Source organism: Phalaenopsis equestris, unplaced genomic scaffold (genome assembly GCF_001263595.1).
Source record: "Phalaenopsis equestris unplaced genomic scaffold, ASM126359v1 Scaffold000413, whole genome shotgun sequence".
NCBI lineage: Eukaryota > Viridiplantae > Streptophyta > Magnoliopsida > Asparagales > Orchidaceae > Phalaenopsis > Phalaenopsis equestris.
The window spans coordinates 138,988-159,760 of record NW_018164854.1 but is presented as its reverse complement, the minus strand read 5'-3'; the positions used below and the strand labels follow the sequence as shown (position 1 = coordinate 159,760).

The following is a 20,773-nucleotide window of genomic DNA, read 5'->3' as shown; positions in this document are numbered from 1 at the left end:
ACCAGCCTAGTAAGTGCAGATATATTTTTGCTTATAAATGTATATATAGAATTCAAATTTGTCCGTAAATTATTTGAAAGGTGAGAGTGAGATAAAAGGGAGATAAAAATGTGAAATGTACCTGAATATTAATTTGAATTGTTGATTAACATTTGTCCGTAAATTATTTGAAAGGTGAGAGTGAGACAAAGGGAGATAAAAATGTGAAATGTATCATCATGAATATTAATTTGAATTGTTGATTAATAATTTCGCATCAAATGATCACTTATAAATGAGGGGGGATAATATATGAAGTTATAGATTTGCAACTGTTTTAATATAAGTGTTACATGATATTTTAGGTATTTTACATGTAAAATCCTTAGACTCGACTGCCCTACAAGTAATCTTCTTATTTAGTACAACTGAATTGGAATTAATTAAGTAAAATTGATAATTTAATTTGAATTTGAAAATAAAGAATTTGATTGCAATGAATGAATGAATTAAAAATTCATTTTAATCTAAATTTGGATTGAATTGAGTTTTATTGCAATAAATGGATAAAATAAAAATTATGTTTAATTTAAATTTGGATTGAATTGAATTTTATATAAATTTTATATAAAAAATTAATACATATTGATACGCCACTAATAAATTTTCATTATCTAACATGAATCTTGGAACATAGCACAAATCTCGGAGTATGACATGAATCTCGAGATAATATTTTGAGCAAGGGATGTTCAACATTCATAAAAACTTTATAATGATTAATATTCATGCATTAATGACACCCAAAACACTATAAATAGAGTCTCACCCCTTACATGAGAGGAGAGACTTGAAGCTTCAGAGAGAACTGAAAAGCTCTGAGAAGGAGGTGAAGTTCAACACCATCCCGACCGGCATCGACCACCACCAGCCTTCGTCGACACTCGTTGATCGTCGTCATTCACTGTCGACCATCACCGTCGATCACCACCAACCAGACGTCGTCAGTCATCGTCGTGGGACATAAGCTCATCATTACGGTCCATGTGTCAAAAACGACCTGAGTGGTTCATAGCTCGAGCGGCTCTCGACTCTAGCTCGACATCATTCATACTCGCCCCTATGACCTACCTGGTTCATAGCTCATGCAACTCCCGACTCTAGCCCACGCGGTCTACAGACGTCATTCATGCTCGCCCCTGCGACCTACCTGGTTCATAGCTTGTGTAGCTCCCGACTCTGACCCCCGCATCCTACAGACGTCATTCATACTCTCCCAAACGACCTATGTGATCATCAGCTCATGCAACTCCCGAGTCCGGCCCTCATGGCTCACAGCTCGTGCGGCCCCCGACTCCTGCCCAGCGGTCTACGACCATCATTCATACTCGGCACTACGTACTATGTGGTCCACAGCTCCCGTAACTGCTTACTACAATTTCTTTGGTACTTATTTAGCACCCATCCACAACACTTATGACGGACTACTACCTCCACAACAATTAACAATGAACTCTGACTACATACTGTCACCAAGAACTGCAGCCAGATTATAATTATACAACTTTGTAATTCTATCTTCCTTAATTAAGGAAAAAGATAGACCCGTGTACTCATCATTTACAGTGAATTATTTCAACTGGGCTAAACTCCGTGGTTTTTCTCCCTTCAAGGGTTTTCCACGTAAAAAGTCGAGGTCTCCTCTTACTTACTTCGCTTCTTTTATCTGTGTGTGTTGATTTCTCGTGCAACACTACGCCGATAATCCATTACTCTACCGCCGCGAATTTTCTAGCCCGCAGCAATATTCATGAAGAATTTCTTATTGTAATACATGATTATATTTTCTTTATTAATTTTTTTTTTGTATTTATGTTATTACATTATTATTATCTCATTTAGGTCTATTAACTACATTTATTTATTTATTACATCATTTGGTTCAACCCCATTTTGACCTTGGTTGAATTAATGAACCTTAAAACGCTCCTTCTGACGATTTGATGTCTAGTCCAGTTTTTACAAACATCTTTTTCAATATTTGAGTACCTTAATGACATTAGAATTGATGATCTTGATGCTCGATTTGACTATAAACATATGAAATTTTGAGATCATTTGTCTATCTAATTAATACACTAAAGCTTTTAACTGCACTTTAAGTGTTCTATCTAGGCTGTTTTGAACTCATATTTGATCACTTTCAGTGTCATTGGGTTTGTCTTGTCGAGATGCTTTGTTTGACTTCAAATTTATTAAAATTATGACAAATGATCTTGAATTTGAATTTAGAGCTTCTTCCTCAAAATGCTTCAAGATTCGTGTATGGTGATAAAAATTTCTTGATGGCATGTCATATATATATATATTCCGTTTTGGATTTACTGTGCATCATAATTTTACACGAAGACATTTGAGTTTTTATGTAACAATAGAAAAATACTCGGATAAAATGATATGATATATATTGAAAGATTTAAATATGTTTTTCTTCCTCTTAATTAAAGAAGACATGATTAAGAAAAATATAAATTGATCGCGATGCGAACATATTATTTACAAATATTTCAAATATGAGCTCAAATCAAATACATGTAATTTCAAAATAAGCAAAATTCAAACAAATTACCTGCGAAACAAAGCTTTAACAAGTACATAATTATACATGAATTATAAATGTGACAATTACAACGGTCTAATCCTCTCCAGCAGCTTCTCAGCTTCAAGAAAACCACCAAGAGGCCCCATGGACATGTATTTCAAATATTTCCATCTGCTCGACTATTAGCAGTTAAACTAACTTGAGCCAGTTCGAAAAACATGAGGTAAGAGGAGAGACAATGGCAACCATTACCTTGGAATGAAAGGTAATGCAAAGCAATGAAGATGGAGATGATTGACACTGTTGAATGGAGGTTGGTGAAATCCAAATCTGCAAAATGAAAAAAAATATATAAATCAATTACAGCAAAGCACAAACACCAACAAGCCTTTATCCCACTAAGTGGGGTCGGCCACATGAATCTTTTTTCTCTATTGTGTCCTATTGAGTGTCATAATTTCATTTAATTCTAAAAAATTAATATAATTTTCTATACAACATGCCTAAGCTTTTTTTAAAATTAATTATCTCTAACTTTCTTAACACGAGTCAAATTTAAAATATTTACTCTCCCATCGGGTCATCAGATGGCCGATATTTAATGTGACCAAACCATCTAAGTCGAATCTCTCTAATCTTGTCTACATCGGAGTATAAAAATTATAATCCACTATAGGAAACTTGATTGCATTTCCAATGTTGCATTACTTGTGTTATGGCAAGCCAGTATCAATGATTATATATTAGTCTTATCAGAAGAACGCTATTATTGTTCCAGAAACAGCTTGACTTTGATTTGAAGCTCATTGAGCGCTAGCTAACCTCTTAAACTCTTTATCCCATCTCTGTTTCTGTTAGATTTCAGAATTAGTGGAAGCAAAGCTAATCTGAAAGGAACTTATTTAGAAACATATTCCGTAAGCCTTAAGCATGATATTTGATGCATTGATTGAAAATGAAGTGGGCGGGGAGTGTATGTCAAGCAAAGGTTGGATTTACATGGCAAATATATTTATTAGAAGTATTATTATTATTTAGGAGTAATTTAGTCTTTCCTGATTTCCTTCTTTTTGCTTATGTAATTCTCATGTAAGTTATTCTTGTTATTGTTGCAATATGAAACCCTAGCCCACAAAATTCGATTTCTCACTGACTTCTTCTTCTTCCCTCATTCATCTTTAAATTTGTATATATTTATCATGGTATCAGAGAGTATAAGTTTTTTTCCATAGCTTTCGCGGATCCAACTCTGAGGTGAGTTGGCAGGGGATCAATTTTGCACTGCTGGGTTTAATAGCCTTCAATTTGCAGTATTCTACTTCATTAAATCGGTATTTGCATTTGTTTCTCTTAGGCCCTATTTTGTTTGTTGGTGCTATTTGAGTATTTGTTGTTTGTTACAATGGCCAGTGAAAAAAGATGATTATCTTTAATATATTAGCATGCAATTAAATGGGCATAATTATTCATATTGATGTTATGGGTAAGAGAATGCAGGGTTGTCTCTGGAACTTTTGCTAAGCCGATAAATCAAAAGGATGGAAATTTTGAATAACAATTGGAATTTTGGGATGCCTTTAATTTGAACATTATAACATGGGTCAGCAACTATCTTACAATCTATAGGCGTCCAACTAGCAAAGTATGAAACAGGTAAAGCACTTTGGGATCATTTGGAAATATTATATACACAATCTAATTTTGTAAAACAATATAAATTGGAGATAGATATTCGAGCCCTTCAACAAAATAACATGAGTATTCAAGAATTTTATTCCTCCATGGATAGTTATTGGGATCAGCTTGCTCTTACTAAATATGAAGCATTACATGCATTTGCACCTTATAATACCCGTCGAGAAGAACAATATTTGATTCAATTTCTGATGGCCTTTCGAGATGATTTTGAAGGCCTTTGTAGCACAATTATGCATCACAACTCGCTTCCTTCTGTTGAGTCGGCGGTTAATAAGTTGTTGGCTGAAGAAATTTGTTTCAAGTCTCAAGCAGATAAAGGAAGTGATGGAAAGGGAATTATTTCAGCTCCTACTCCATCTATATTTGCAGTTCCTCCTAAACCTCCTTTCAACAATCAGAATAAGGCAAATGTTAGTTTTGACAAGTGCAATTTTTATAAGCAAAAGGGTCATTGGAAATATTCAAAGTCATTGAATTGAATGCAACCATCTCAACAAACTTTCCATCACATCTCTTGTACCAACTCTCCATAGCATAATGATGTTGCTGGAAAGAAAACATAGACACATTGTTGAAACTGCTTGTTCTCTCTTATTATCCACATTTGTTCCAAGTGAATTTTAGGGGGAAGTCATTCTTGTTGTTCGTGTGAACTGCATATTATCTTCCGTTACTTCAGGTGTGTCACCATTCTAAAAATTGTAGGTCATGTTCCTGATTATTCTACTTTGAGTGTTTGCTTTCACATGGTTTGTTCTTCATTCTCATGTTGAACGTAGCAAACTCACCTCTCAAGTTCATCATTTTGTATATTTCTTGGTTATAGTGAAAGTCAAAAGGGATATCATTGTTATGATCCTATTTCTCAAAGGCTCTACGTTGCCCGCAATGTGTTTCTTGAGCATATGCCCTTCTACCATATTCAGCTGGGCACATCTTAAAAAGCCCGACCTTACTCGGATTGATCCCTTCTCCACTGACACAGATGTTACTCCATATCATAACACTCCTCTCTCTCTTGTTGATTCATGCAAGAATGATATGTCTAGCTCAATAGCCTCTGATACTGCTCTCACTGATTCCTCTCTTGCCACTGCTACCACCCAAGATGCTACTATGATTGCGGATCCTCCTCCTCGCTATCCTCAACTTCTTCGTAAGTCCACTCAATTCCCTAATTTTGTTTACTCTACAAATTTAATCTCTTTTTCCTCCTTTCTAACCTCTATTCACCAGCTCTCAGAGCCCTCTTCTTCTTAATTCACTTTAACAACATATAATGACAAAGGAATTATTTACTTTGCATAAGAAAGATACCTGGGATATTGTTCCTCTTCCTTGTACGAAAGTTGTCATTGGTTCACGTTGGGTTTTTAAAATCAAAATCAAGTCTGACGGGTCTATTGAGCGATACAAAGCTCGCTTGATTGCTAAAGGGTTCTCACAACGGTATGATATGGATTATGAGAAACCTTTTTTCTACAGTTGTAGAACTTATCACCATTTGAACTCTCATCATAGTAGCGTATGTCCGTCAATGATCCATTTTTTAGATGGATGTCAAAAATGCATTATTAAATAATGATCCTTAAGAAGAAGTGTGCATGGTTTCCCACCTAATGTTCCTCATAATTTTAATGAAGTTTACAAAGTAAAGAAAGCTCTTTATGGGCTTAATCAAACTCCTCGAGAATGGTTTGAAAAGTTCTCCATCGTCATTACTTGTCTTGGGTTTTATCACAGTTCACATGACTCTGCTTTATTTGTCAGGTGCACCACTTCAAATCGCATACTTATTCCTTGTACATTGATAATATGATTATTACTAAGGAAGATGTTGATGGGATGGTTGTTTTGAAATTGCACTTAGCTCATGAGTTTTAGATGAAAATTTTAGGTAATCTTCGCAACTTTTTAGAGATAGAAGTGGATTAGTGTCCTCGTGGTTGCCTCCTGTCTCAGTCAAACTGTATAATTAATCTTCTTGAGTAAACTCGCATGTCTTACAATCACATAGTTGATACCCCTCTTGAACTTAACTTTAGATATTCTTCTTTTGATGTTGTCCCTTTATCAGAACCTATTCTGTATCATACTTTGGTTGCCATGTTGGTGTATTTCACTATTAATAAACCTGATATTGCTTATGTCATCCATACCGTTAGTCAGTTTGTCAGTTTGTCGCTTCTTCTACTACAATTCATTGAGCAGTTGTACTTCGTATCCTTTGATATCTTCGGGGCACTAAATTTCAGTCTTCTCTTCTCATCTACTTTGACTTTAGAGTTTTGAGCTTACACAAATGCATATTAGGCAGGTGATTCCTCTAACAGCAAAACTATCACTAGTTTCGGCATATTTATGGGTAACTCGCTCATCTCTTGGAAGAGCAAGAAGCATAATATTATCTCTCTGTCATCAACAGAAACAAAATATCAGGCTATAGCATCTACTACTGCTGAGATTATATAGTTGTGATGGTTCCTAGTTAATATGAGAGTCTAGATTTCTGACCCAATTCTCATGTACCGTGACAATACAAGTGCTATTTAGATCACTCGCAATTCAATTTTTCATGAGCGCACAAAGCACATCGAGATTGATTGTCATTTCACTCGTCAACACTTCTAGAGTAGCATAGCACCATCACATTGCCCTATATCTCTTCTACTATGCAATTGCAGATTTATTTATCAAAGCACACACTGCTTTACGTTTTTGTTTTTTACTTCGCAAACTCTCAATGCTTCATGTTAACACACCTTGATTTTGAGGGGGGATATTAGAAATATTATTATTATTTACTGGTTGTTTAGCCTTTTATTATTTCCCTCTTTTTGTTATTATTGCAATATACCCTAGCCCCCCAAAATTATGTTTTCTCTGGCTTCTTCTTCTCTCATTCATCTCTAAATTTGCATATGTTTATCTATATTCATGTATGTATTCATTTTGATAGCCAAAGTAGAAAAAAATGTGCATAATTCAGAAGAAGCAGTAAGGACCTTATGATGTGGAGCTCTAAGAAACACAAACTAACTGAACTGAAAAATCGATATAAATTTTATTGATTCATTGCATTGTTTTAAGTTTCCGCTGTTCTAGTGTTTTCTGATCCAAAATCGTTAATATTTTCAGTTTTGAAAGCTCTGATCAAAACTGAAGACTTGTGCAATTGGTGCAGGGCTGATGACAAAGATGATACCTTAAACATTTGAATGCGTCAGTAATTAGGGGGGTGCACGTAAAAGTATTAGGTCAAAGTTTGCCAAGGCAAATAGCAAATATGATCCAACAATGCAATATATCTGATGCATATTGCATGGTCAATAAAAGATACTCAGAAAATTCATGTAGATCTTAATGGAAAATTATATTATGTTTAATTGATTGGATCCAACACGTGTTTGTGGCTATTCAAAGATTTGTGCAACAAATTTATGGAAACCTTGATACATAAGAATAATAATAATTTCTTTATTTTTTTTGTCACATTGCTTTCAAAAAAAAAAAAAAAGATACAGAATTAGAATTTCAACTTTGCTCATGAACGTGAAGTACTTGAGTACAAATATAAAGATCCAAGAGACTAGGGTAAATAGTTCCTAAGCAATTCAGTTGTTCTTTTGTTGCATAATTTTTCTTCTAATTTATTCCATATTTGTTCTTTTTGAATTCTTATTGTTTTTTTCCCGAGTTATGACAAGCAACAAGAATTGGGGAAAGAAGCCACAATTGAATATCTAGATCAAATTTCAATTTTAAGGATACTTGAGGAATTTGCATTAACAATTTTAAGTCTTCTCATCTTTCATTCTTTTAAGTTTGGAGTTTCTTTAATTCCCATTTACTAGATTTAAAATTTTCTTTGCTTATGCCGCCTCTATGAGTGTTTAAATGTTAGATCTATAATTTCATTACTAACATAAAGTACTCTAAAACTTAACGCAATCCAACAACAACGGAAACAATAATAACAAGCCTTTATCCCACAAGTGGTGTTGGCTACATGAATCTTTTTTCTCCATTGCTTCCTATTCAATGTCGTATTTTAATTTAATTCTATCAAATTAAGATCATTTTTATACAATATGCCCAAATCTTGCTAGGTCTACAATGTTGGTCTCATCTAACATAAGTCGAATCTAAAACATCTACTCTCCTAACCGATCTACTCTCCTACTCTCCTAACCGGATCATCAGATGGTCGACCTTTAATGTGACCAAACCATCTAAGACGGCTCTCTCTAATTTATTCGCTACTGGAGCTACACCAACCCTATCATGAATATACTCATTTCGCATTTTGTCTCTAAGTGTAAAGCCACTGATCCACCTAAGCATCCTCATCTTGGGAACACTTAACTTGGTTGTATGCTTCTCTTTTAAAGGCCAACATTCTGCGTAACAGAACATTGCAGGTCTCACCACCATCTTATAAAGTTTTTCCTTCTCTTATAAATTTTCCTTTAGTTTAAGCAATAGCATCACACAATATGCTTGACACATTCCTTCACTTCAACCAACAAACTTGAATTCTACTAATAACATCCCATCTATATCACCATCACTTTAAATAATAGACCCGAGATATCTAAAGCGTTCACACCTTTTAATGATTTGATTACCCATAGTTACAATTTGATATCTAAAGCGTTCACACCTTTTAATGATTTAATTACCCATAGTTACAACTCTGTCACTAGAGTTACTATTAATAAAATTATATTTCATGTATTCAGTTTTAGTTCTACTCAATCAAAGGCCTTTAGACTCCAATGTAGACCTCCATAACTCAAGTTTTTCCTGAACTCTTCCTCTAGTCTTATCCACAAGAAGGATATCACAAGCGAAAAGCACACACTACAATCACATAACAAGCAATTGTAAAGTGCTTATGGAGATTACTAGTTACTTACGAAAATGGGGATTTCATGTGCCAAATAATAATAACTTTGAGGAGGTTCTCGCAGGGTTGCAATCTTTGCCACAATCTTCTTTGGTTGTGGGAAGAATTTATTGTTATGCAGTCTATCAAAGTTGGCGCGCTAGAAATGCTAAGAAACATAATCGTCCCTTTGGTACACCTTGTATCATGGCGGCTAATATTCTCTCTTCCCTCACGTGCATGAAGGCTTTCTACATCTCGAGGCAATGGGGTATTGTTCCCCCACCCCAAGATGGCTGAAAGTTAAAATTGACGAGGCACTGCTCCCCTAGCTGGACGTGGTTTGGCATTATGTTTTGAAATGAATGTGGGGATGTGATATTGGCTTCGGGCAAACCGCTAATGCATTGGGATAGCTCTTCGGTGGAGGCATAGGTTGTTCTTTTTTTTTTGGATTAGTCATAATACCGTGGATGATTGAATCTAAGGGATTTATCATTGAGGGGGATAACAAGGCATTTATGAACAATTTTAAGGATGCCATGGGCGAGGTGGGCCATCAAAATCGTCATCACAAGAATTTTGATCTCTCTTTTTTGTATGATTTTAAGCTTGTTTTATTCTTCTTTATGCATAGATAATGTAACAGGGCGACCTATTCTTGTGATAGGCTCGCTTTACATGGGCCTTTCTTTTGGGAGGCTCACACTTATGAATCTGATTTTTTGAGTGTGGTTGAGGAAAATGTCAATGATTTGATTCTTTTGTGTAGCTCTACAGCTCTCTTTTATACTTTTTGATTTTATTTAATGCAAAATGCAACTTAAAAAAAAAGTTACACCCTCTTGTAAATATCCAGTAAGAACATCCATAACTAAAACAAAAATATATGGGTATAAAGCCGATACCAGTAAGAACATCCATAACTAAAACAAAAATATATGGGTATAAAGCCGATATCTGATGTAATCCAACTAAAATAGGAAAATATAAGTCAATTCTTCTTCTGTTCGAACACAGATAACATCTCTAGTATGCATATCTTTAATGACTTGGATATAAGTCATATCAACAGTTCTCTTCTCTAGAATTCTCTGAAGGATTTCTCTTAGAACTTTATCAAAAGCTTTTCTAAATCAATAAAAATCATATGTAGATCTTCCTTATTCTCTCTATACTTCTCCGTCAAACCTCACAATAAATTTATAGTTTCCATAGTAGACCTGTCTGGTATAAATCCAAACTGATTATGAGAAATCTTTGTAATACATCTTAACCTATATTCAATTACCCTATCCCATAATTTTAAAATATGACATATTTACTTAATTCTTCTAAATCAATAAAAATCATATGTAGATCTTCCTTATTCTCTCTATACTTCTCCGTCAAACCTCACAATAAATTTATAGTTTCCATAGTATACCTGTCTGGTATAAATCCAAACTGATTATGAGAAATCTTTGTAATACATCTTAACCTATATTCAATTACCCTATCCCATAATTTTAAAATATGACATATTTACTTAATTCTTCTATAATTTGCACAATATTTTGCATTCCCTTTATTCTTAAAATGGGGGCCAAAATACTTTTCAGCCACTCCTCGGACATCTTTTAGTTTTTAAAATAAAAATAAAGAGTTTAATAAGTAAAAAACACTCAAATCTTCTAAATATTTTGACATTTTTAATTGAAATATTATCAAATCCTGCAGATTTTCCACCATTAATTTTCTTTAAAACCTCAACTTCATTTTTACTAATACAACGGCATAAATAAAACATTTTATTATTATTATTAACGATATTAAGATCACGAAAGTCGATCGTATTTTTAAAAATTTCATTAAAAAGTTTATCAAAATAACTTACCCACCTATTTTAAAAATCTTTTTCTAAGAAAAAAACTTTTTGATTTTCATATTTCATACACTTTACTTGAGTTAAACATTTATTTTTCCCACCTTTGGTTTTCTTTAAAGCCTCCTCAACCTCTTTTTTACTAATGCGATGGTAAAAATACATTTTATTATTATTATTAACGATATTAAGATCACGAAAAAAATTTTTAGCGTCACAAATTATTCTCTTAGACACTCAATGAATCATTTTATATTTTTTTTCATTTCTCAAAGTTTTTTATATTTAAATCATTCTTTATAACACTTCTTATATGTTATTTTTTTTGCACATTATTATTCCACCGTCAATTATTTTTATTTATAGAAACTTCTCTTTTTGATTCTCCAAGTACATATTTTACCACTTGTTTAATAGTGTTTTTTTACTTTATCCTACATAGACTTTGCTTCTTCATGAACATCATAAATCTTGAAATCTTAAATTTTACTAATAAAAATAATTTTATTTATATCTTTTAAGTACCTCTATCTAACTTTATGACATTAATTCCTAGTATTATTTATTTAAAACTCTCCATCTTAAAATTCAGAACTAATAATCGATGTTGAGTACTTAAATTTTAAATTAGAGTGACCTTACAATCTTTACATTCTTGACGATCTCTTTTTCTCATAAAAAAATAACGAATTTGTATTTTATTAGATCTATTCTTATAAGTAAAAATATGTTCATCTGTTTTCTTGAATACTCTTCTATTAAATAAAATATTAACAATAACAAAATCATATGTCAAAGCAAAATCTAATATGACTACTTTTTTCATTAATCACTCCAAAACCATAACCACCATGAATATTTCTAAAATTTTCTACCAATTTACCGATATGTCGATTTAAATCTCCTCAAATAAAAATTCTTTCTTCAAGAGGCACTATTTGAAATAATTCTTCTAGGTCATTCAAAAATTTTTCTTTATAGCCTATATTTAAACCTACTTCAAAATAATGCTTATAATATTAAAAATCTTAGTATCACAACAATCTTAAGGTTATAATTCTATCATCAATTTTATTAATTTTTATAACATTATCCTTTAAAAATTTATCTATAATTAATACTTATATCATTTCTAGTATAACACTTACCTGAATACCAAATTTTAAAATCTAAGCTATCAATCTCTTTCGTTTTTTCTCCAACCCATTTAGTCTATTGAATACATAAAAAATTTATCTTTCTATGAACCATATATCAATTAATTTTAATAATTAACCTGTGAGAGTACCTATATTTCAAGATCATATTCTTATATTAATTTCATGAACTAACTTCTTTATTTGCATTTGTCGATAATATATAAACTCTTACTTATTTAACACTACACCAGAGCGTGATATAGCGGCCCTTACACACTTTTCACTATGTTCAAGTCATATTGCGCATTGCTTCCATAGAACACCCTAGCATTTACACAATGATAAAAAGGATTCATGTCATGGTTTTTCGACAAAGTTTATGCTGGTTGTCGACTACCTAACACAATCCTCCACTTTTCACATCTGAGGCCTGGGGCCGACAATGGCAATGTTTAAAGGGATATTATAATTATTTGCTTAATTTTCTTGCATACATTAGAACCTCTAGGAATTGTTTGAGTATTACATTAGATTTCAATACCATCTGCATCGACAAATCATGGCAAGAGATACTTCTGCTTTAGTCATTTTAAAGCCAAAATTAATGAGACAGAAATGTCGTAACCACTTGAGCAATTAAAAAAAAAGGTCTCAAATATTTCAAAAACATCAAAATTAAATCATTTGGTTTCAAAGCCAACTCAAGGAAATGTTTCAATGAATTTGAAGACAATAATGGCTTTTTCAAAAAAAATCGAAAGAAGCCAACTTTCTTTTAAATAAAGGATACAAATCTGTCCTAAATAATTTACTGATTATTCTTAGGGCACAAGAGAGTTACAAACTCATGAACTCTGTTCAAGAAGCAGCTTAAAATAAGGCATATAAGCCAGACTCAAATTTGGAGCTCTAACCTGGAAACTAGAAGGCATACTAGTTAGAGCTCATTGGCAGCCAGACTTACTTCATTGGTGTTTGCCATTTTGGCAAAGAATGAAGAGCTACACCACACTTTTAAAACATAAGTTAACCTCAACAAATGTGCTAAAAATGTTCGTGATTGTAGGCAGACATGTCTCAGATTATATTGGAGCCCTCTGCCTTGCTCAAGGACAAAACAAAATGATATCTGTGTAAGAAAAGGTCAAGGAAAGTTTGCACGAGTATGTACATAGACGTGTAAAGAAGCATTTGTAATAATAATAATAATAACTATATATAAATGTATATAATTATAATATTAGTAATAAGAAGTTTTTGAATATAATAAAAAACAACTGTTGGGTGCGATTGTAGATCAACATTAGCAACAAAAGGGCTATGTAGGGGCCCACACCACAAAAATTTTTAAGATAAAAAAGTTAAGAGGAACCAATTATCGTCCTTAAATATTGTTAGGGGATATCAACCAACTTCCTCATGTGAATAAAAGCTAGATAGGTCCCCCAATAAAAAATAAATAAATAAACAGGCATCAAATGTCACCCCTATGCTCATTATAGGTACTAAATTTTGAGCCAAGAAAAAATAGATAAGGGTTGACCACTCCTAATAAAAAAAAATCAATAAAAGCCCTCTCATTGACCACGTCCCACTTATTTTCTTCTCACTTGCACAACAAAATCGAGCCCTCTCCTTTCTCTCTTTATTTCTTGAATTTCGTTCTCTTGTCTGTTTTGTCTCTCCAAATCCTCATTAGGAGGTAGCTTGAAAAAAATTTTCAGCTCTTTCATATCATATTTTTACAAAAATCTTCCACGCAGTTGCATCTGCCCCATAAGCATCTTTATTGGAGTTTTGTGGTGAATTTATTAAGCCGTCATATCCCACGTATCACTCCTAACATACTCTATCATTACTTTCATCCCTTACATGAGAAAACAAAAGCACTATTGGATTTCACTTTTTGTGCCCAAAAAATAAGTCTTTTAAACTTTAAATAATACAATACAACAACAACAAAAAGCCTTCTTTATCCCACTAAGTAAAGCCTTTATCCCACTAAGTAGGGTCAGCTACATGAATTATTTTTCTCCATTGCGTCCTATTGAGCGTCATATTTTCATTTAACTATAATAGATTAAGATCACTTTTTATACAATATGCCCAAGCCTTTCTGGGTCTACCTCTACCTTTCTTAACTTAAGTCGAATCTAAAAAATCTACTCTCCTAATCAGATCATAAGATGGTCGACGTTTAATGTGACCAAACCATTTAAGACGACTCCCATCTAAGTTTGCCCGCCATTGGAGCTACACCAACCCTATCACAGATATATTTATTTTGCATTTCGTCTCTAAGTGTAAAGCCACTCATCCACTTAAGCACTCTCATCTTGGCAACACCTAACTTAGTTTTATTCTTCTCTTTTAAAGGCCAACATTCAACGTTATAGAGCAATGCAGATCTCACCAATTTTATAAAATTTTCATTTCAGTCTAAGCAGTACTTTTCTATCACACAATAAGTCTGAAACATTCCTCTATTTCTACCAACCAACTTGAATTCTACTAATAACATTCCCATCTATATCCTTGTCACTTTGAACAATAGACCTGAGGTATCTAAAGAGTACACACCGTTTAATAATTTGATCACCCATAGTTACAACTCTGTCACGAGGGCTACTACTGCTAAAATTACATTCCATGTATTCAATTTTAGTTCTACTTAAACAAAAGCATAGACCAAGTTACATCCTCTTGTAAATGTCCAATAAGAGCATTCATAACTAAAGCAAAAAGATATGGGTTTAAAGTTGATTCTTGATGTAATACAACTAAAATATGAAAATATTTGGTCAATCCATTTTCTGTTCAAACACAACAGCTCTAGTATACATATATTTAACGACTTGAATATTAGTCATACCCGACATAAATCCAAAGGATATCTCTTGGAACCTTGACGTAAGCTTTTTCTTAATCAATAAATATCATATGTAAATCCTCCTTATTCTCTCTGAACTTCTCCATCAAACCTCTCAATAAATGTATAACTTCCATAGTAGACCTACCCGACATAAATCCAAATTGATTATGAGAAATTTTTGTGATACGTCTTAACTTATGTTCAATTATCCACTCCCATAATTTTAAAGTATGACACATCAGCTTAATTCCTCTATAATTTGTACAATCTTGTGCATCCCCTTTATTCTTAAAAATGGGGATCAAAATACTCTTCCTCCACTCCTCAGGCATCTTTTTAGTTTTTCAAAAATATTAAAGAGTTTAATAAGCCAAGAAACTCCCAAAGCTCCTATATATTTTCACAGTTCAATTGGGATATTATTAGGTTTCATAGACTTTCCAACTTCTTTCTTTCAAGTCTCTTCAACTTTTTTTTTACTAATTGAACAGTAAAAATGAAATATTTTATTATTATTATTAGTATTAAGATCATGAAGACCGATCATAATTGCAGAAACTTCATTAAAAAGTTTATCAAAATACCTCACTCACCTATGTTAAATATCTTTTTCTAAGAAAAACATTTTTTGATTTTCATCTTTAATACACTTTATTTGAGTTAAATCTTTAATTTTTTTCTCTTTCTTTGGCTAGTTTATACATATATTTTTCACCTTCTTTAGTATCTAATTTATTATAAATATCACTAAAAGAAGAATTTTTTGCGTCACGGATTGTTTTCTTAAACTTCTTATATTTTTCTTAGATTGTTCTCTTAGCGTCACACATTGATATTTTATATTTTTCTAGTTCTCTAAGCTTTTATATTTAAACAAATTTTTATAACAAAATTTTTTATATTTTATCTTTTCTTTTTCTTTTGATTCTCCAAGTAATCTTTTGTCTCTTATTTAATAGTGTGTGTTAATTAACCCCACATAGAAATTTGTTTTTTCACGAACATCCCAAATCTTGAAATCTTGAAGCTTACTCATAAAAATAATTTTATTTGTATCTTTTAGGTGTCTCATCTAATTCTACAATAACGATTCCTAGTATTCTTTATTTTATAACTCTTCATTTTAAAATCTAGAACTAATAATCAATGTTCAGTACTTAAATCCTCGCTTAAATCCTCACTTGGAATAACCTTACAATATTTACATTCTCGACGATCTCTTATTCTCATAACAAAATAATCAATTTGTGTTTTATTAGATCAATTCTTACAAGTTAGATCCACTCTTATAAGTAATAAGTAATAAAATGCTCATCTTTTTTCTTGAATAAAGTATTAGCAATAACAAAATCATATGCTAAAGCAAAATCTAATATCGCTCCACCTTCTTCATTAATCACTCCAAAACCATAGCCACCATGAATATTTCTAAAATCTTCTGCCACTCTGCCGATATATCGACTATTTCTAAAATCTTCTGCCACTCTGCCGATATATCAACTTAAATCTCCTCCAATAAAAATTCTTTCTTCAAAAGGTATCATTTGTATTAAGTCTTCTAGGTCATTCCATAATTTTTCTTTAGAGTCTATATCTAAACTTACTTGAGATGCATAAACACTTATAATATTAAAAATCTTAGTATCAATAATAACCTTTAGGGCTACAATTTTATCTTCAACTTTATTAATTTTTACAACATTATCTTTTAAATTCTTATCTATAATTACTCGTACACCATTTCTAGTGTGACTCTTATCTGAATACCAAAGTTTAAAACCTAAGTTATCAATCTCCCTAGTCTTTTCTCCAACTCATTTAATTTCTTGAATACATAGAATACATAATATATTTATCTTTCTATGAATCATAGTATCAACTAATTTCATTAATTTACCTGTGAGAGTACCTATATTCCAATATTCTATCATAATATTAGTTTAATGGATTAACTTCTTTACCAGCATTTGTTCGTAAGGTAAGAATTCTTGCTTATTTAACACTACACCCGGGCGCCGGTGTAGCTACCCCTGCACACTTTTTACTCTATTCAGGTCATACAGCGCGTCGCTTCTAGTGCAGAGCAAAATAATGAACTTACTGCCAAGAAATGTGAATAAGAATATCCAACCTCATGTTTTTTTATATTATGAACTATAATGACCATGAAAATCATGTTTGTAGCGTACATACTTATAGACATGAATTTCCACACGGAGAGACCCACAAAAAGTATGACTTTGAATAAACTACAATCAAGATCATGTTTGAGCAATAACCAAAACTTTGCATTATAACTCATGTGCAAGCAAATGAGTTTTAAAAAGCAAAAACCAAACATATGTGAAGTGCATTAAAGCATTATGTAAAATTTTATGTGCTTTTAATGCAAAACTTAACTCAAACTTAATTGCATTAAAAGACAAGCTTAATGTATCAAAAAGCTTGCCTACTATTCCAAAAGCATAAAATAGCCAAAATCAGTCTAATGTTCATTAATGCAATATTGTGTGTGCATTCCATTGAAAATCAAACCAAAAGCAAAGAAAAAGATGGGGATGTTTCTTAAGGCAAAGTTCAATTCAAATTAATTCATGCCAAGAAAATGTGTTTTAAGCAACAAAAAGTTTGCTAATGTAATAAAATGTAAGGTCTTTTGAACATTCTGATGAAAACACCAATCCTAGTGAGAACTTTAAAATAAAAATAGCAAAATAGTTTTAAAGTGCCGTGCATATTTGTTTGAGGAAAAATGTACTTAATTTATGTCACTTTGAAAGTGTGCAAGTTATTTTAACAAGCTTGTAGATTTATTCTCTGGTTCAAACATCTAATTGCATGGCAAGCATGTATACTCAAGTAAGTTGAGTGAAAGAGAAATATTTTAATTCTGACACTTAAATGATAGTAAACGGAAATATTTATCTGTAGATAAAGCCTATAAAGAACTAATATCATATCAAGTGTATCAATATGATCACATTCAAATATTCACAGAAATAAGCACATGGCATGTGCCCTCTAACGAGGTGTTTAGTCTCATTATGAAGATGCCACTATAGTACGACTATTGTTTTAATTTTGTATGTTCTACAATGGCTAAGCCTATGAATTATAAGCCATTATGTGCACTTAATAATGTATAAATCCCGTTATTAATTAAAATTGATTTAAATAGATCTCTTCAACCAGTCTTGATCCCAAACCTACAAGAGCTCTTTATAAAAAGCCTATGATCATGTTAGATTAATTACATCCACCGACTTTGTAGACCAAAAACCATATCAAGCCGAGACAACAAAGCCATAAAATCTTAATCGGATTCATCATTATTCCCTCACCATATGCACTAAACTAACAATCGTCTATTCTTTCCATTAATCCAAAGTGTGCTATTAAAACAAAAATCATAGTCTGTAAACTAGAATTAACTTTAAAAAAAAATCTCTCTCATAATTGAAAGACAAGATTATTGATAGAGACTTTTTCCTACGATAAATTTCAAATTACATCATAATGTTCTCATTCAGAAAAAATAAAATCTTTGGGAAGTATCTTTTCTAGCATCTAATCTACCTTACAAAAATTTAACCCGGAATCATTTGAATATGAACAAATTTGGGTGGGCATTTTTAAAATCTTGAGTTAACATATGTATAAATTGTTATTTTTCCATAAATATTAGAGTTTGTCTTTTAGATTTCAATATTTTTTTTGAATTATTCTAGTCTATCTCATTAAGCTTGTTGGTAGTTTGTTATTAGTTAACCAACAATTTGACATTCATTTGGTTATAATCAAGAGACTTTTGAGTTATATAAGACAATTTATACTATGAATAAAATTTTAATTGTAATTGCATAGACCTTTCTTCTTCATTTATTATAGTCATTAATTGATGTGATATTTAAAACCCTTACAGGAGAGGTAATCTCATTGTCCAAGCATGAAACTTGCTACGGTAGTTATGTTTCTAAGCATGTCCTCTTTAGTTTTATCAATATTTCATCTTTTGAATCTTTTTTGATATACACATTTTGCTTCTTCCATGGTCTTACCACATCAAATTGGATGACCTTGTTTCCCATTATTTTTCCTTCTCCATCTCCAACAACATTCCATAAAAATTTTACCTAGAATCCTCCAAAAATTTCCACATAATTAGTATTATTCATATTTAAATTAAAATTCCTAAAACCTTATCTTATACAGTTTCATTTGTATTTATTTTCACTAAAATGAGAGTGTTACTAAGAGTTTAATTTGGTAAAAAGTGTCAATAGTCTCCTAACTCTTTGCATGTGGTCATTTTAGTACCAGAGTTTATGGGGTTGAAATAGTTCCTAATATGGACTATTTTAGCACCCAGTAAAAGAGTTTACAGATTAATTTAGCACTTTTATAAACTTTGGGATCAAAATGATCCCATGTAAATAGTCAAGTGACTATTTTGGCAATTTACTTGTTTAATATGTTGCTGGCTGCCTGATATAAGTAATATGTACCTCTTTAATTTAACATTGGCATTGGCATAAATTTACTCAAAAATTAATAAAATTTAAATTATGTAAAAAAAGATACTTTTAACATATATATGTATATAATGTACAGAAAACACCAAGGATTTGAACTAGAGACCTAAAGTATTTATACCATTCGAAAATTAGAAACAAACCAAAAGCTTAAGCCTACTGGTTAAGGTTCCAGTTAGACTTTACAATTCAAACTGACCAAGACATAATTCAGCCAACAAAAGTAAGAAGAATCATGCTTAATACCTGTATAACTTGGATTCAGGGGCATCATTTTGAAGAAGTCTTCGTCCAACATCCAACATTTGACAAACTGAAAATATCAAATATGTCAGAATTCCTCGATGCACAATTCATATGAAATTCTCACATAATGATTAATTACTATACAAATCACTTAACATAATAAATCAGAGCGAAAGTACCTAACTGATAATCTTCGGCCCTTCTGCGGAGATTGCGGACAGTAGAAATGTGCTCTTTAGATATAACAAGATAATGCCTACCAAAATCACCAATTAAACAGAAAACATTAATGAAAATTGTCATCAAAGTAGAAAACGTAATTAGATCAACGGCAGCACGAGGAATATGTATACAATGTATGAACAAAACCAAGACAATTCATAAAGGCGTTTGCATCTAACTTAACTTAAAAATAGTTTATCAGGAAGAAAACTGACTGAGGAATGAAGGTATTGCTCACCTGTAGGCTGACGGATTGATGTCGGGAAAGGCAATTACTTGATCGTCCTGAATCACAGCCGCAGAAGGTCGACGAATCTGATTAGAAGTGGAATAAGAAGAAAGACGAACAACAAATAAAAGGTGAGTAATTGAGTTCAGACGGCGTAGAGAAGGGGAGTGGAAGTCGAAGAGCAAGCGATTTGACAGAAGCAGCACGGCTTCGCGGATCTCGCCATGGCTAAAGCTCCAAGTGCCCTAACTGTCGGAAAATCGGTTAATTAAACATGAGGAAGATTTACATGCATAGGATACAATTCTGATGTATTAACATATCTAATACCTAAACATCAATATTTTATGTATATTTCAATCATTTAATGAAAAAAATAATTATATTTTGATAATATATGAAAGATTTGGGTGGTATAAATAAAAAAGATATTAATGTTAGGTATTAATACGTAAATACATAGAAATTAGGAGGAATGTATCATGTATGTAAATGGCTCTTT

The 20,773-nt window shown here is 32.1% G+C and overlaps 1 protein-coding gene across 1 annotated transcript; it reads right to left on the bottom strand.

Annotated features, from left to right (window-relative positions):
- Window positions 1-2,560: 2,560 nt before the first annotated feature.
- LOC110027067 (bifunctional adenosine 5'-phosphosulfate phosphorylase/adenylylsulfatase HINT4) lies at window positions 2,561-20,554 on the bottom strand. Its single transcript, XM_020728340.1, has 6 exons — window positions 20,423-20,554; window positions 20,281-20,327; window positions 20,000-20,076; window positions 19,821-19,887; window positions 2,834-2,911; window positions 2,561-2,752 (listed from the first exon to the last, which is right to left on the bottom strand). Exons 1-6 carry the CDS (start codon window positions 20,495-20,497, stop codon window positions 2,665-2,667), a joined length of 432 nt encoding a protein of 143 aa, XP_020583999.1. The 5' UTR covers window positions 20,498-20,554; the 3' UTR covers window positions 2,561-2,664.
- Between the last annotated feature and the right edge of the window lie 219 nt (window positions 20,555-20,773).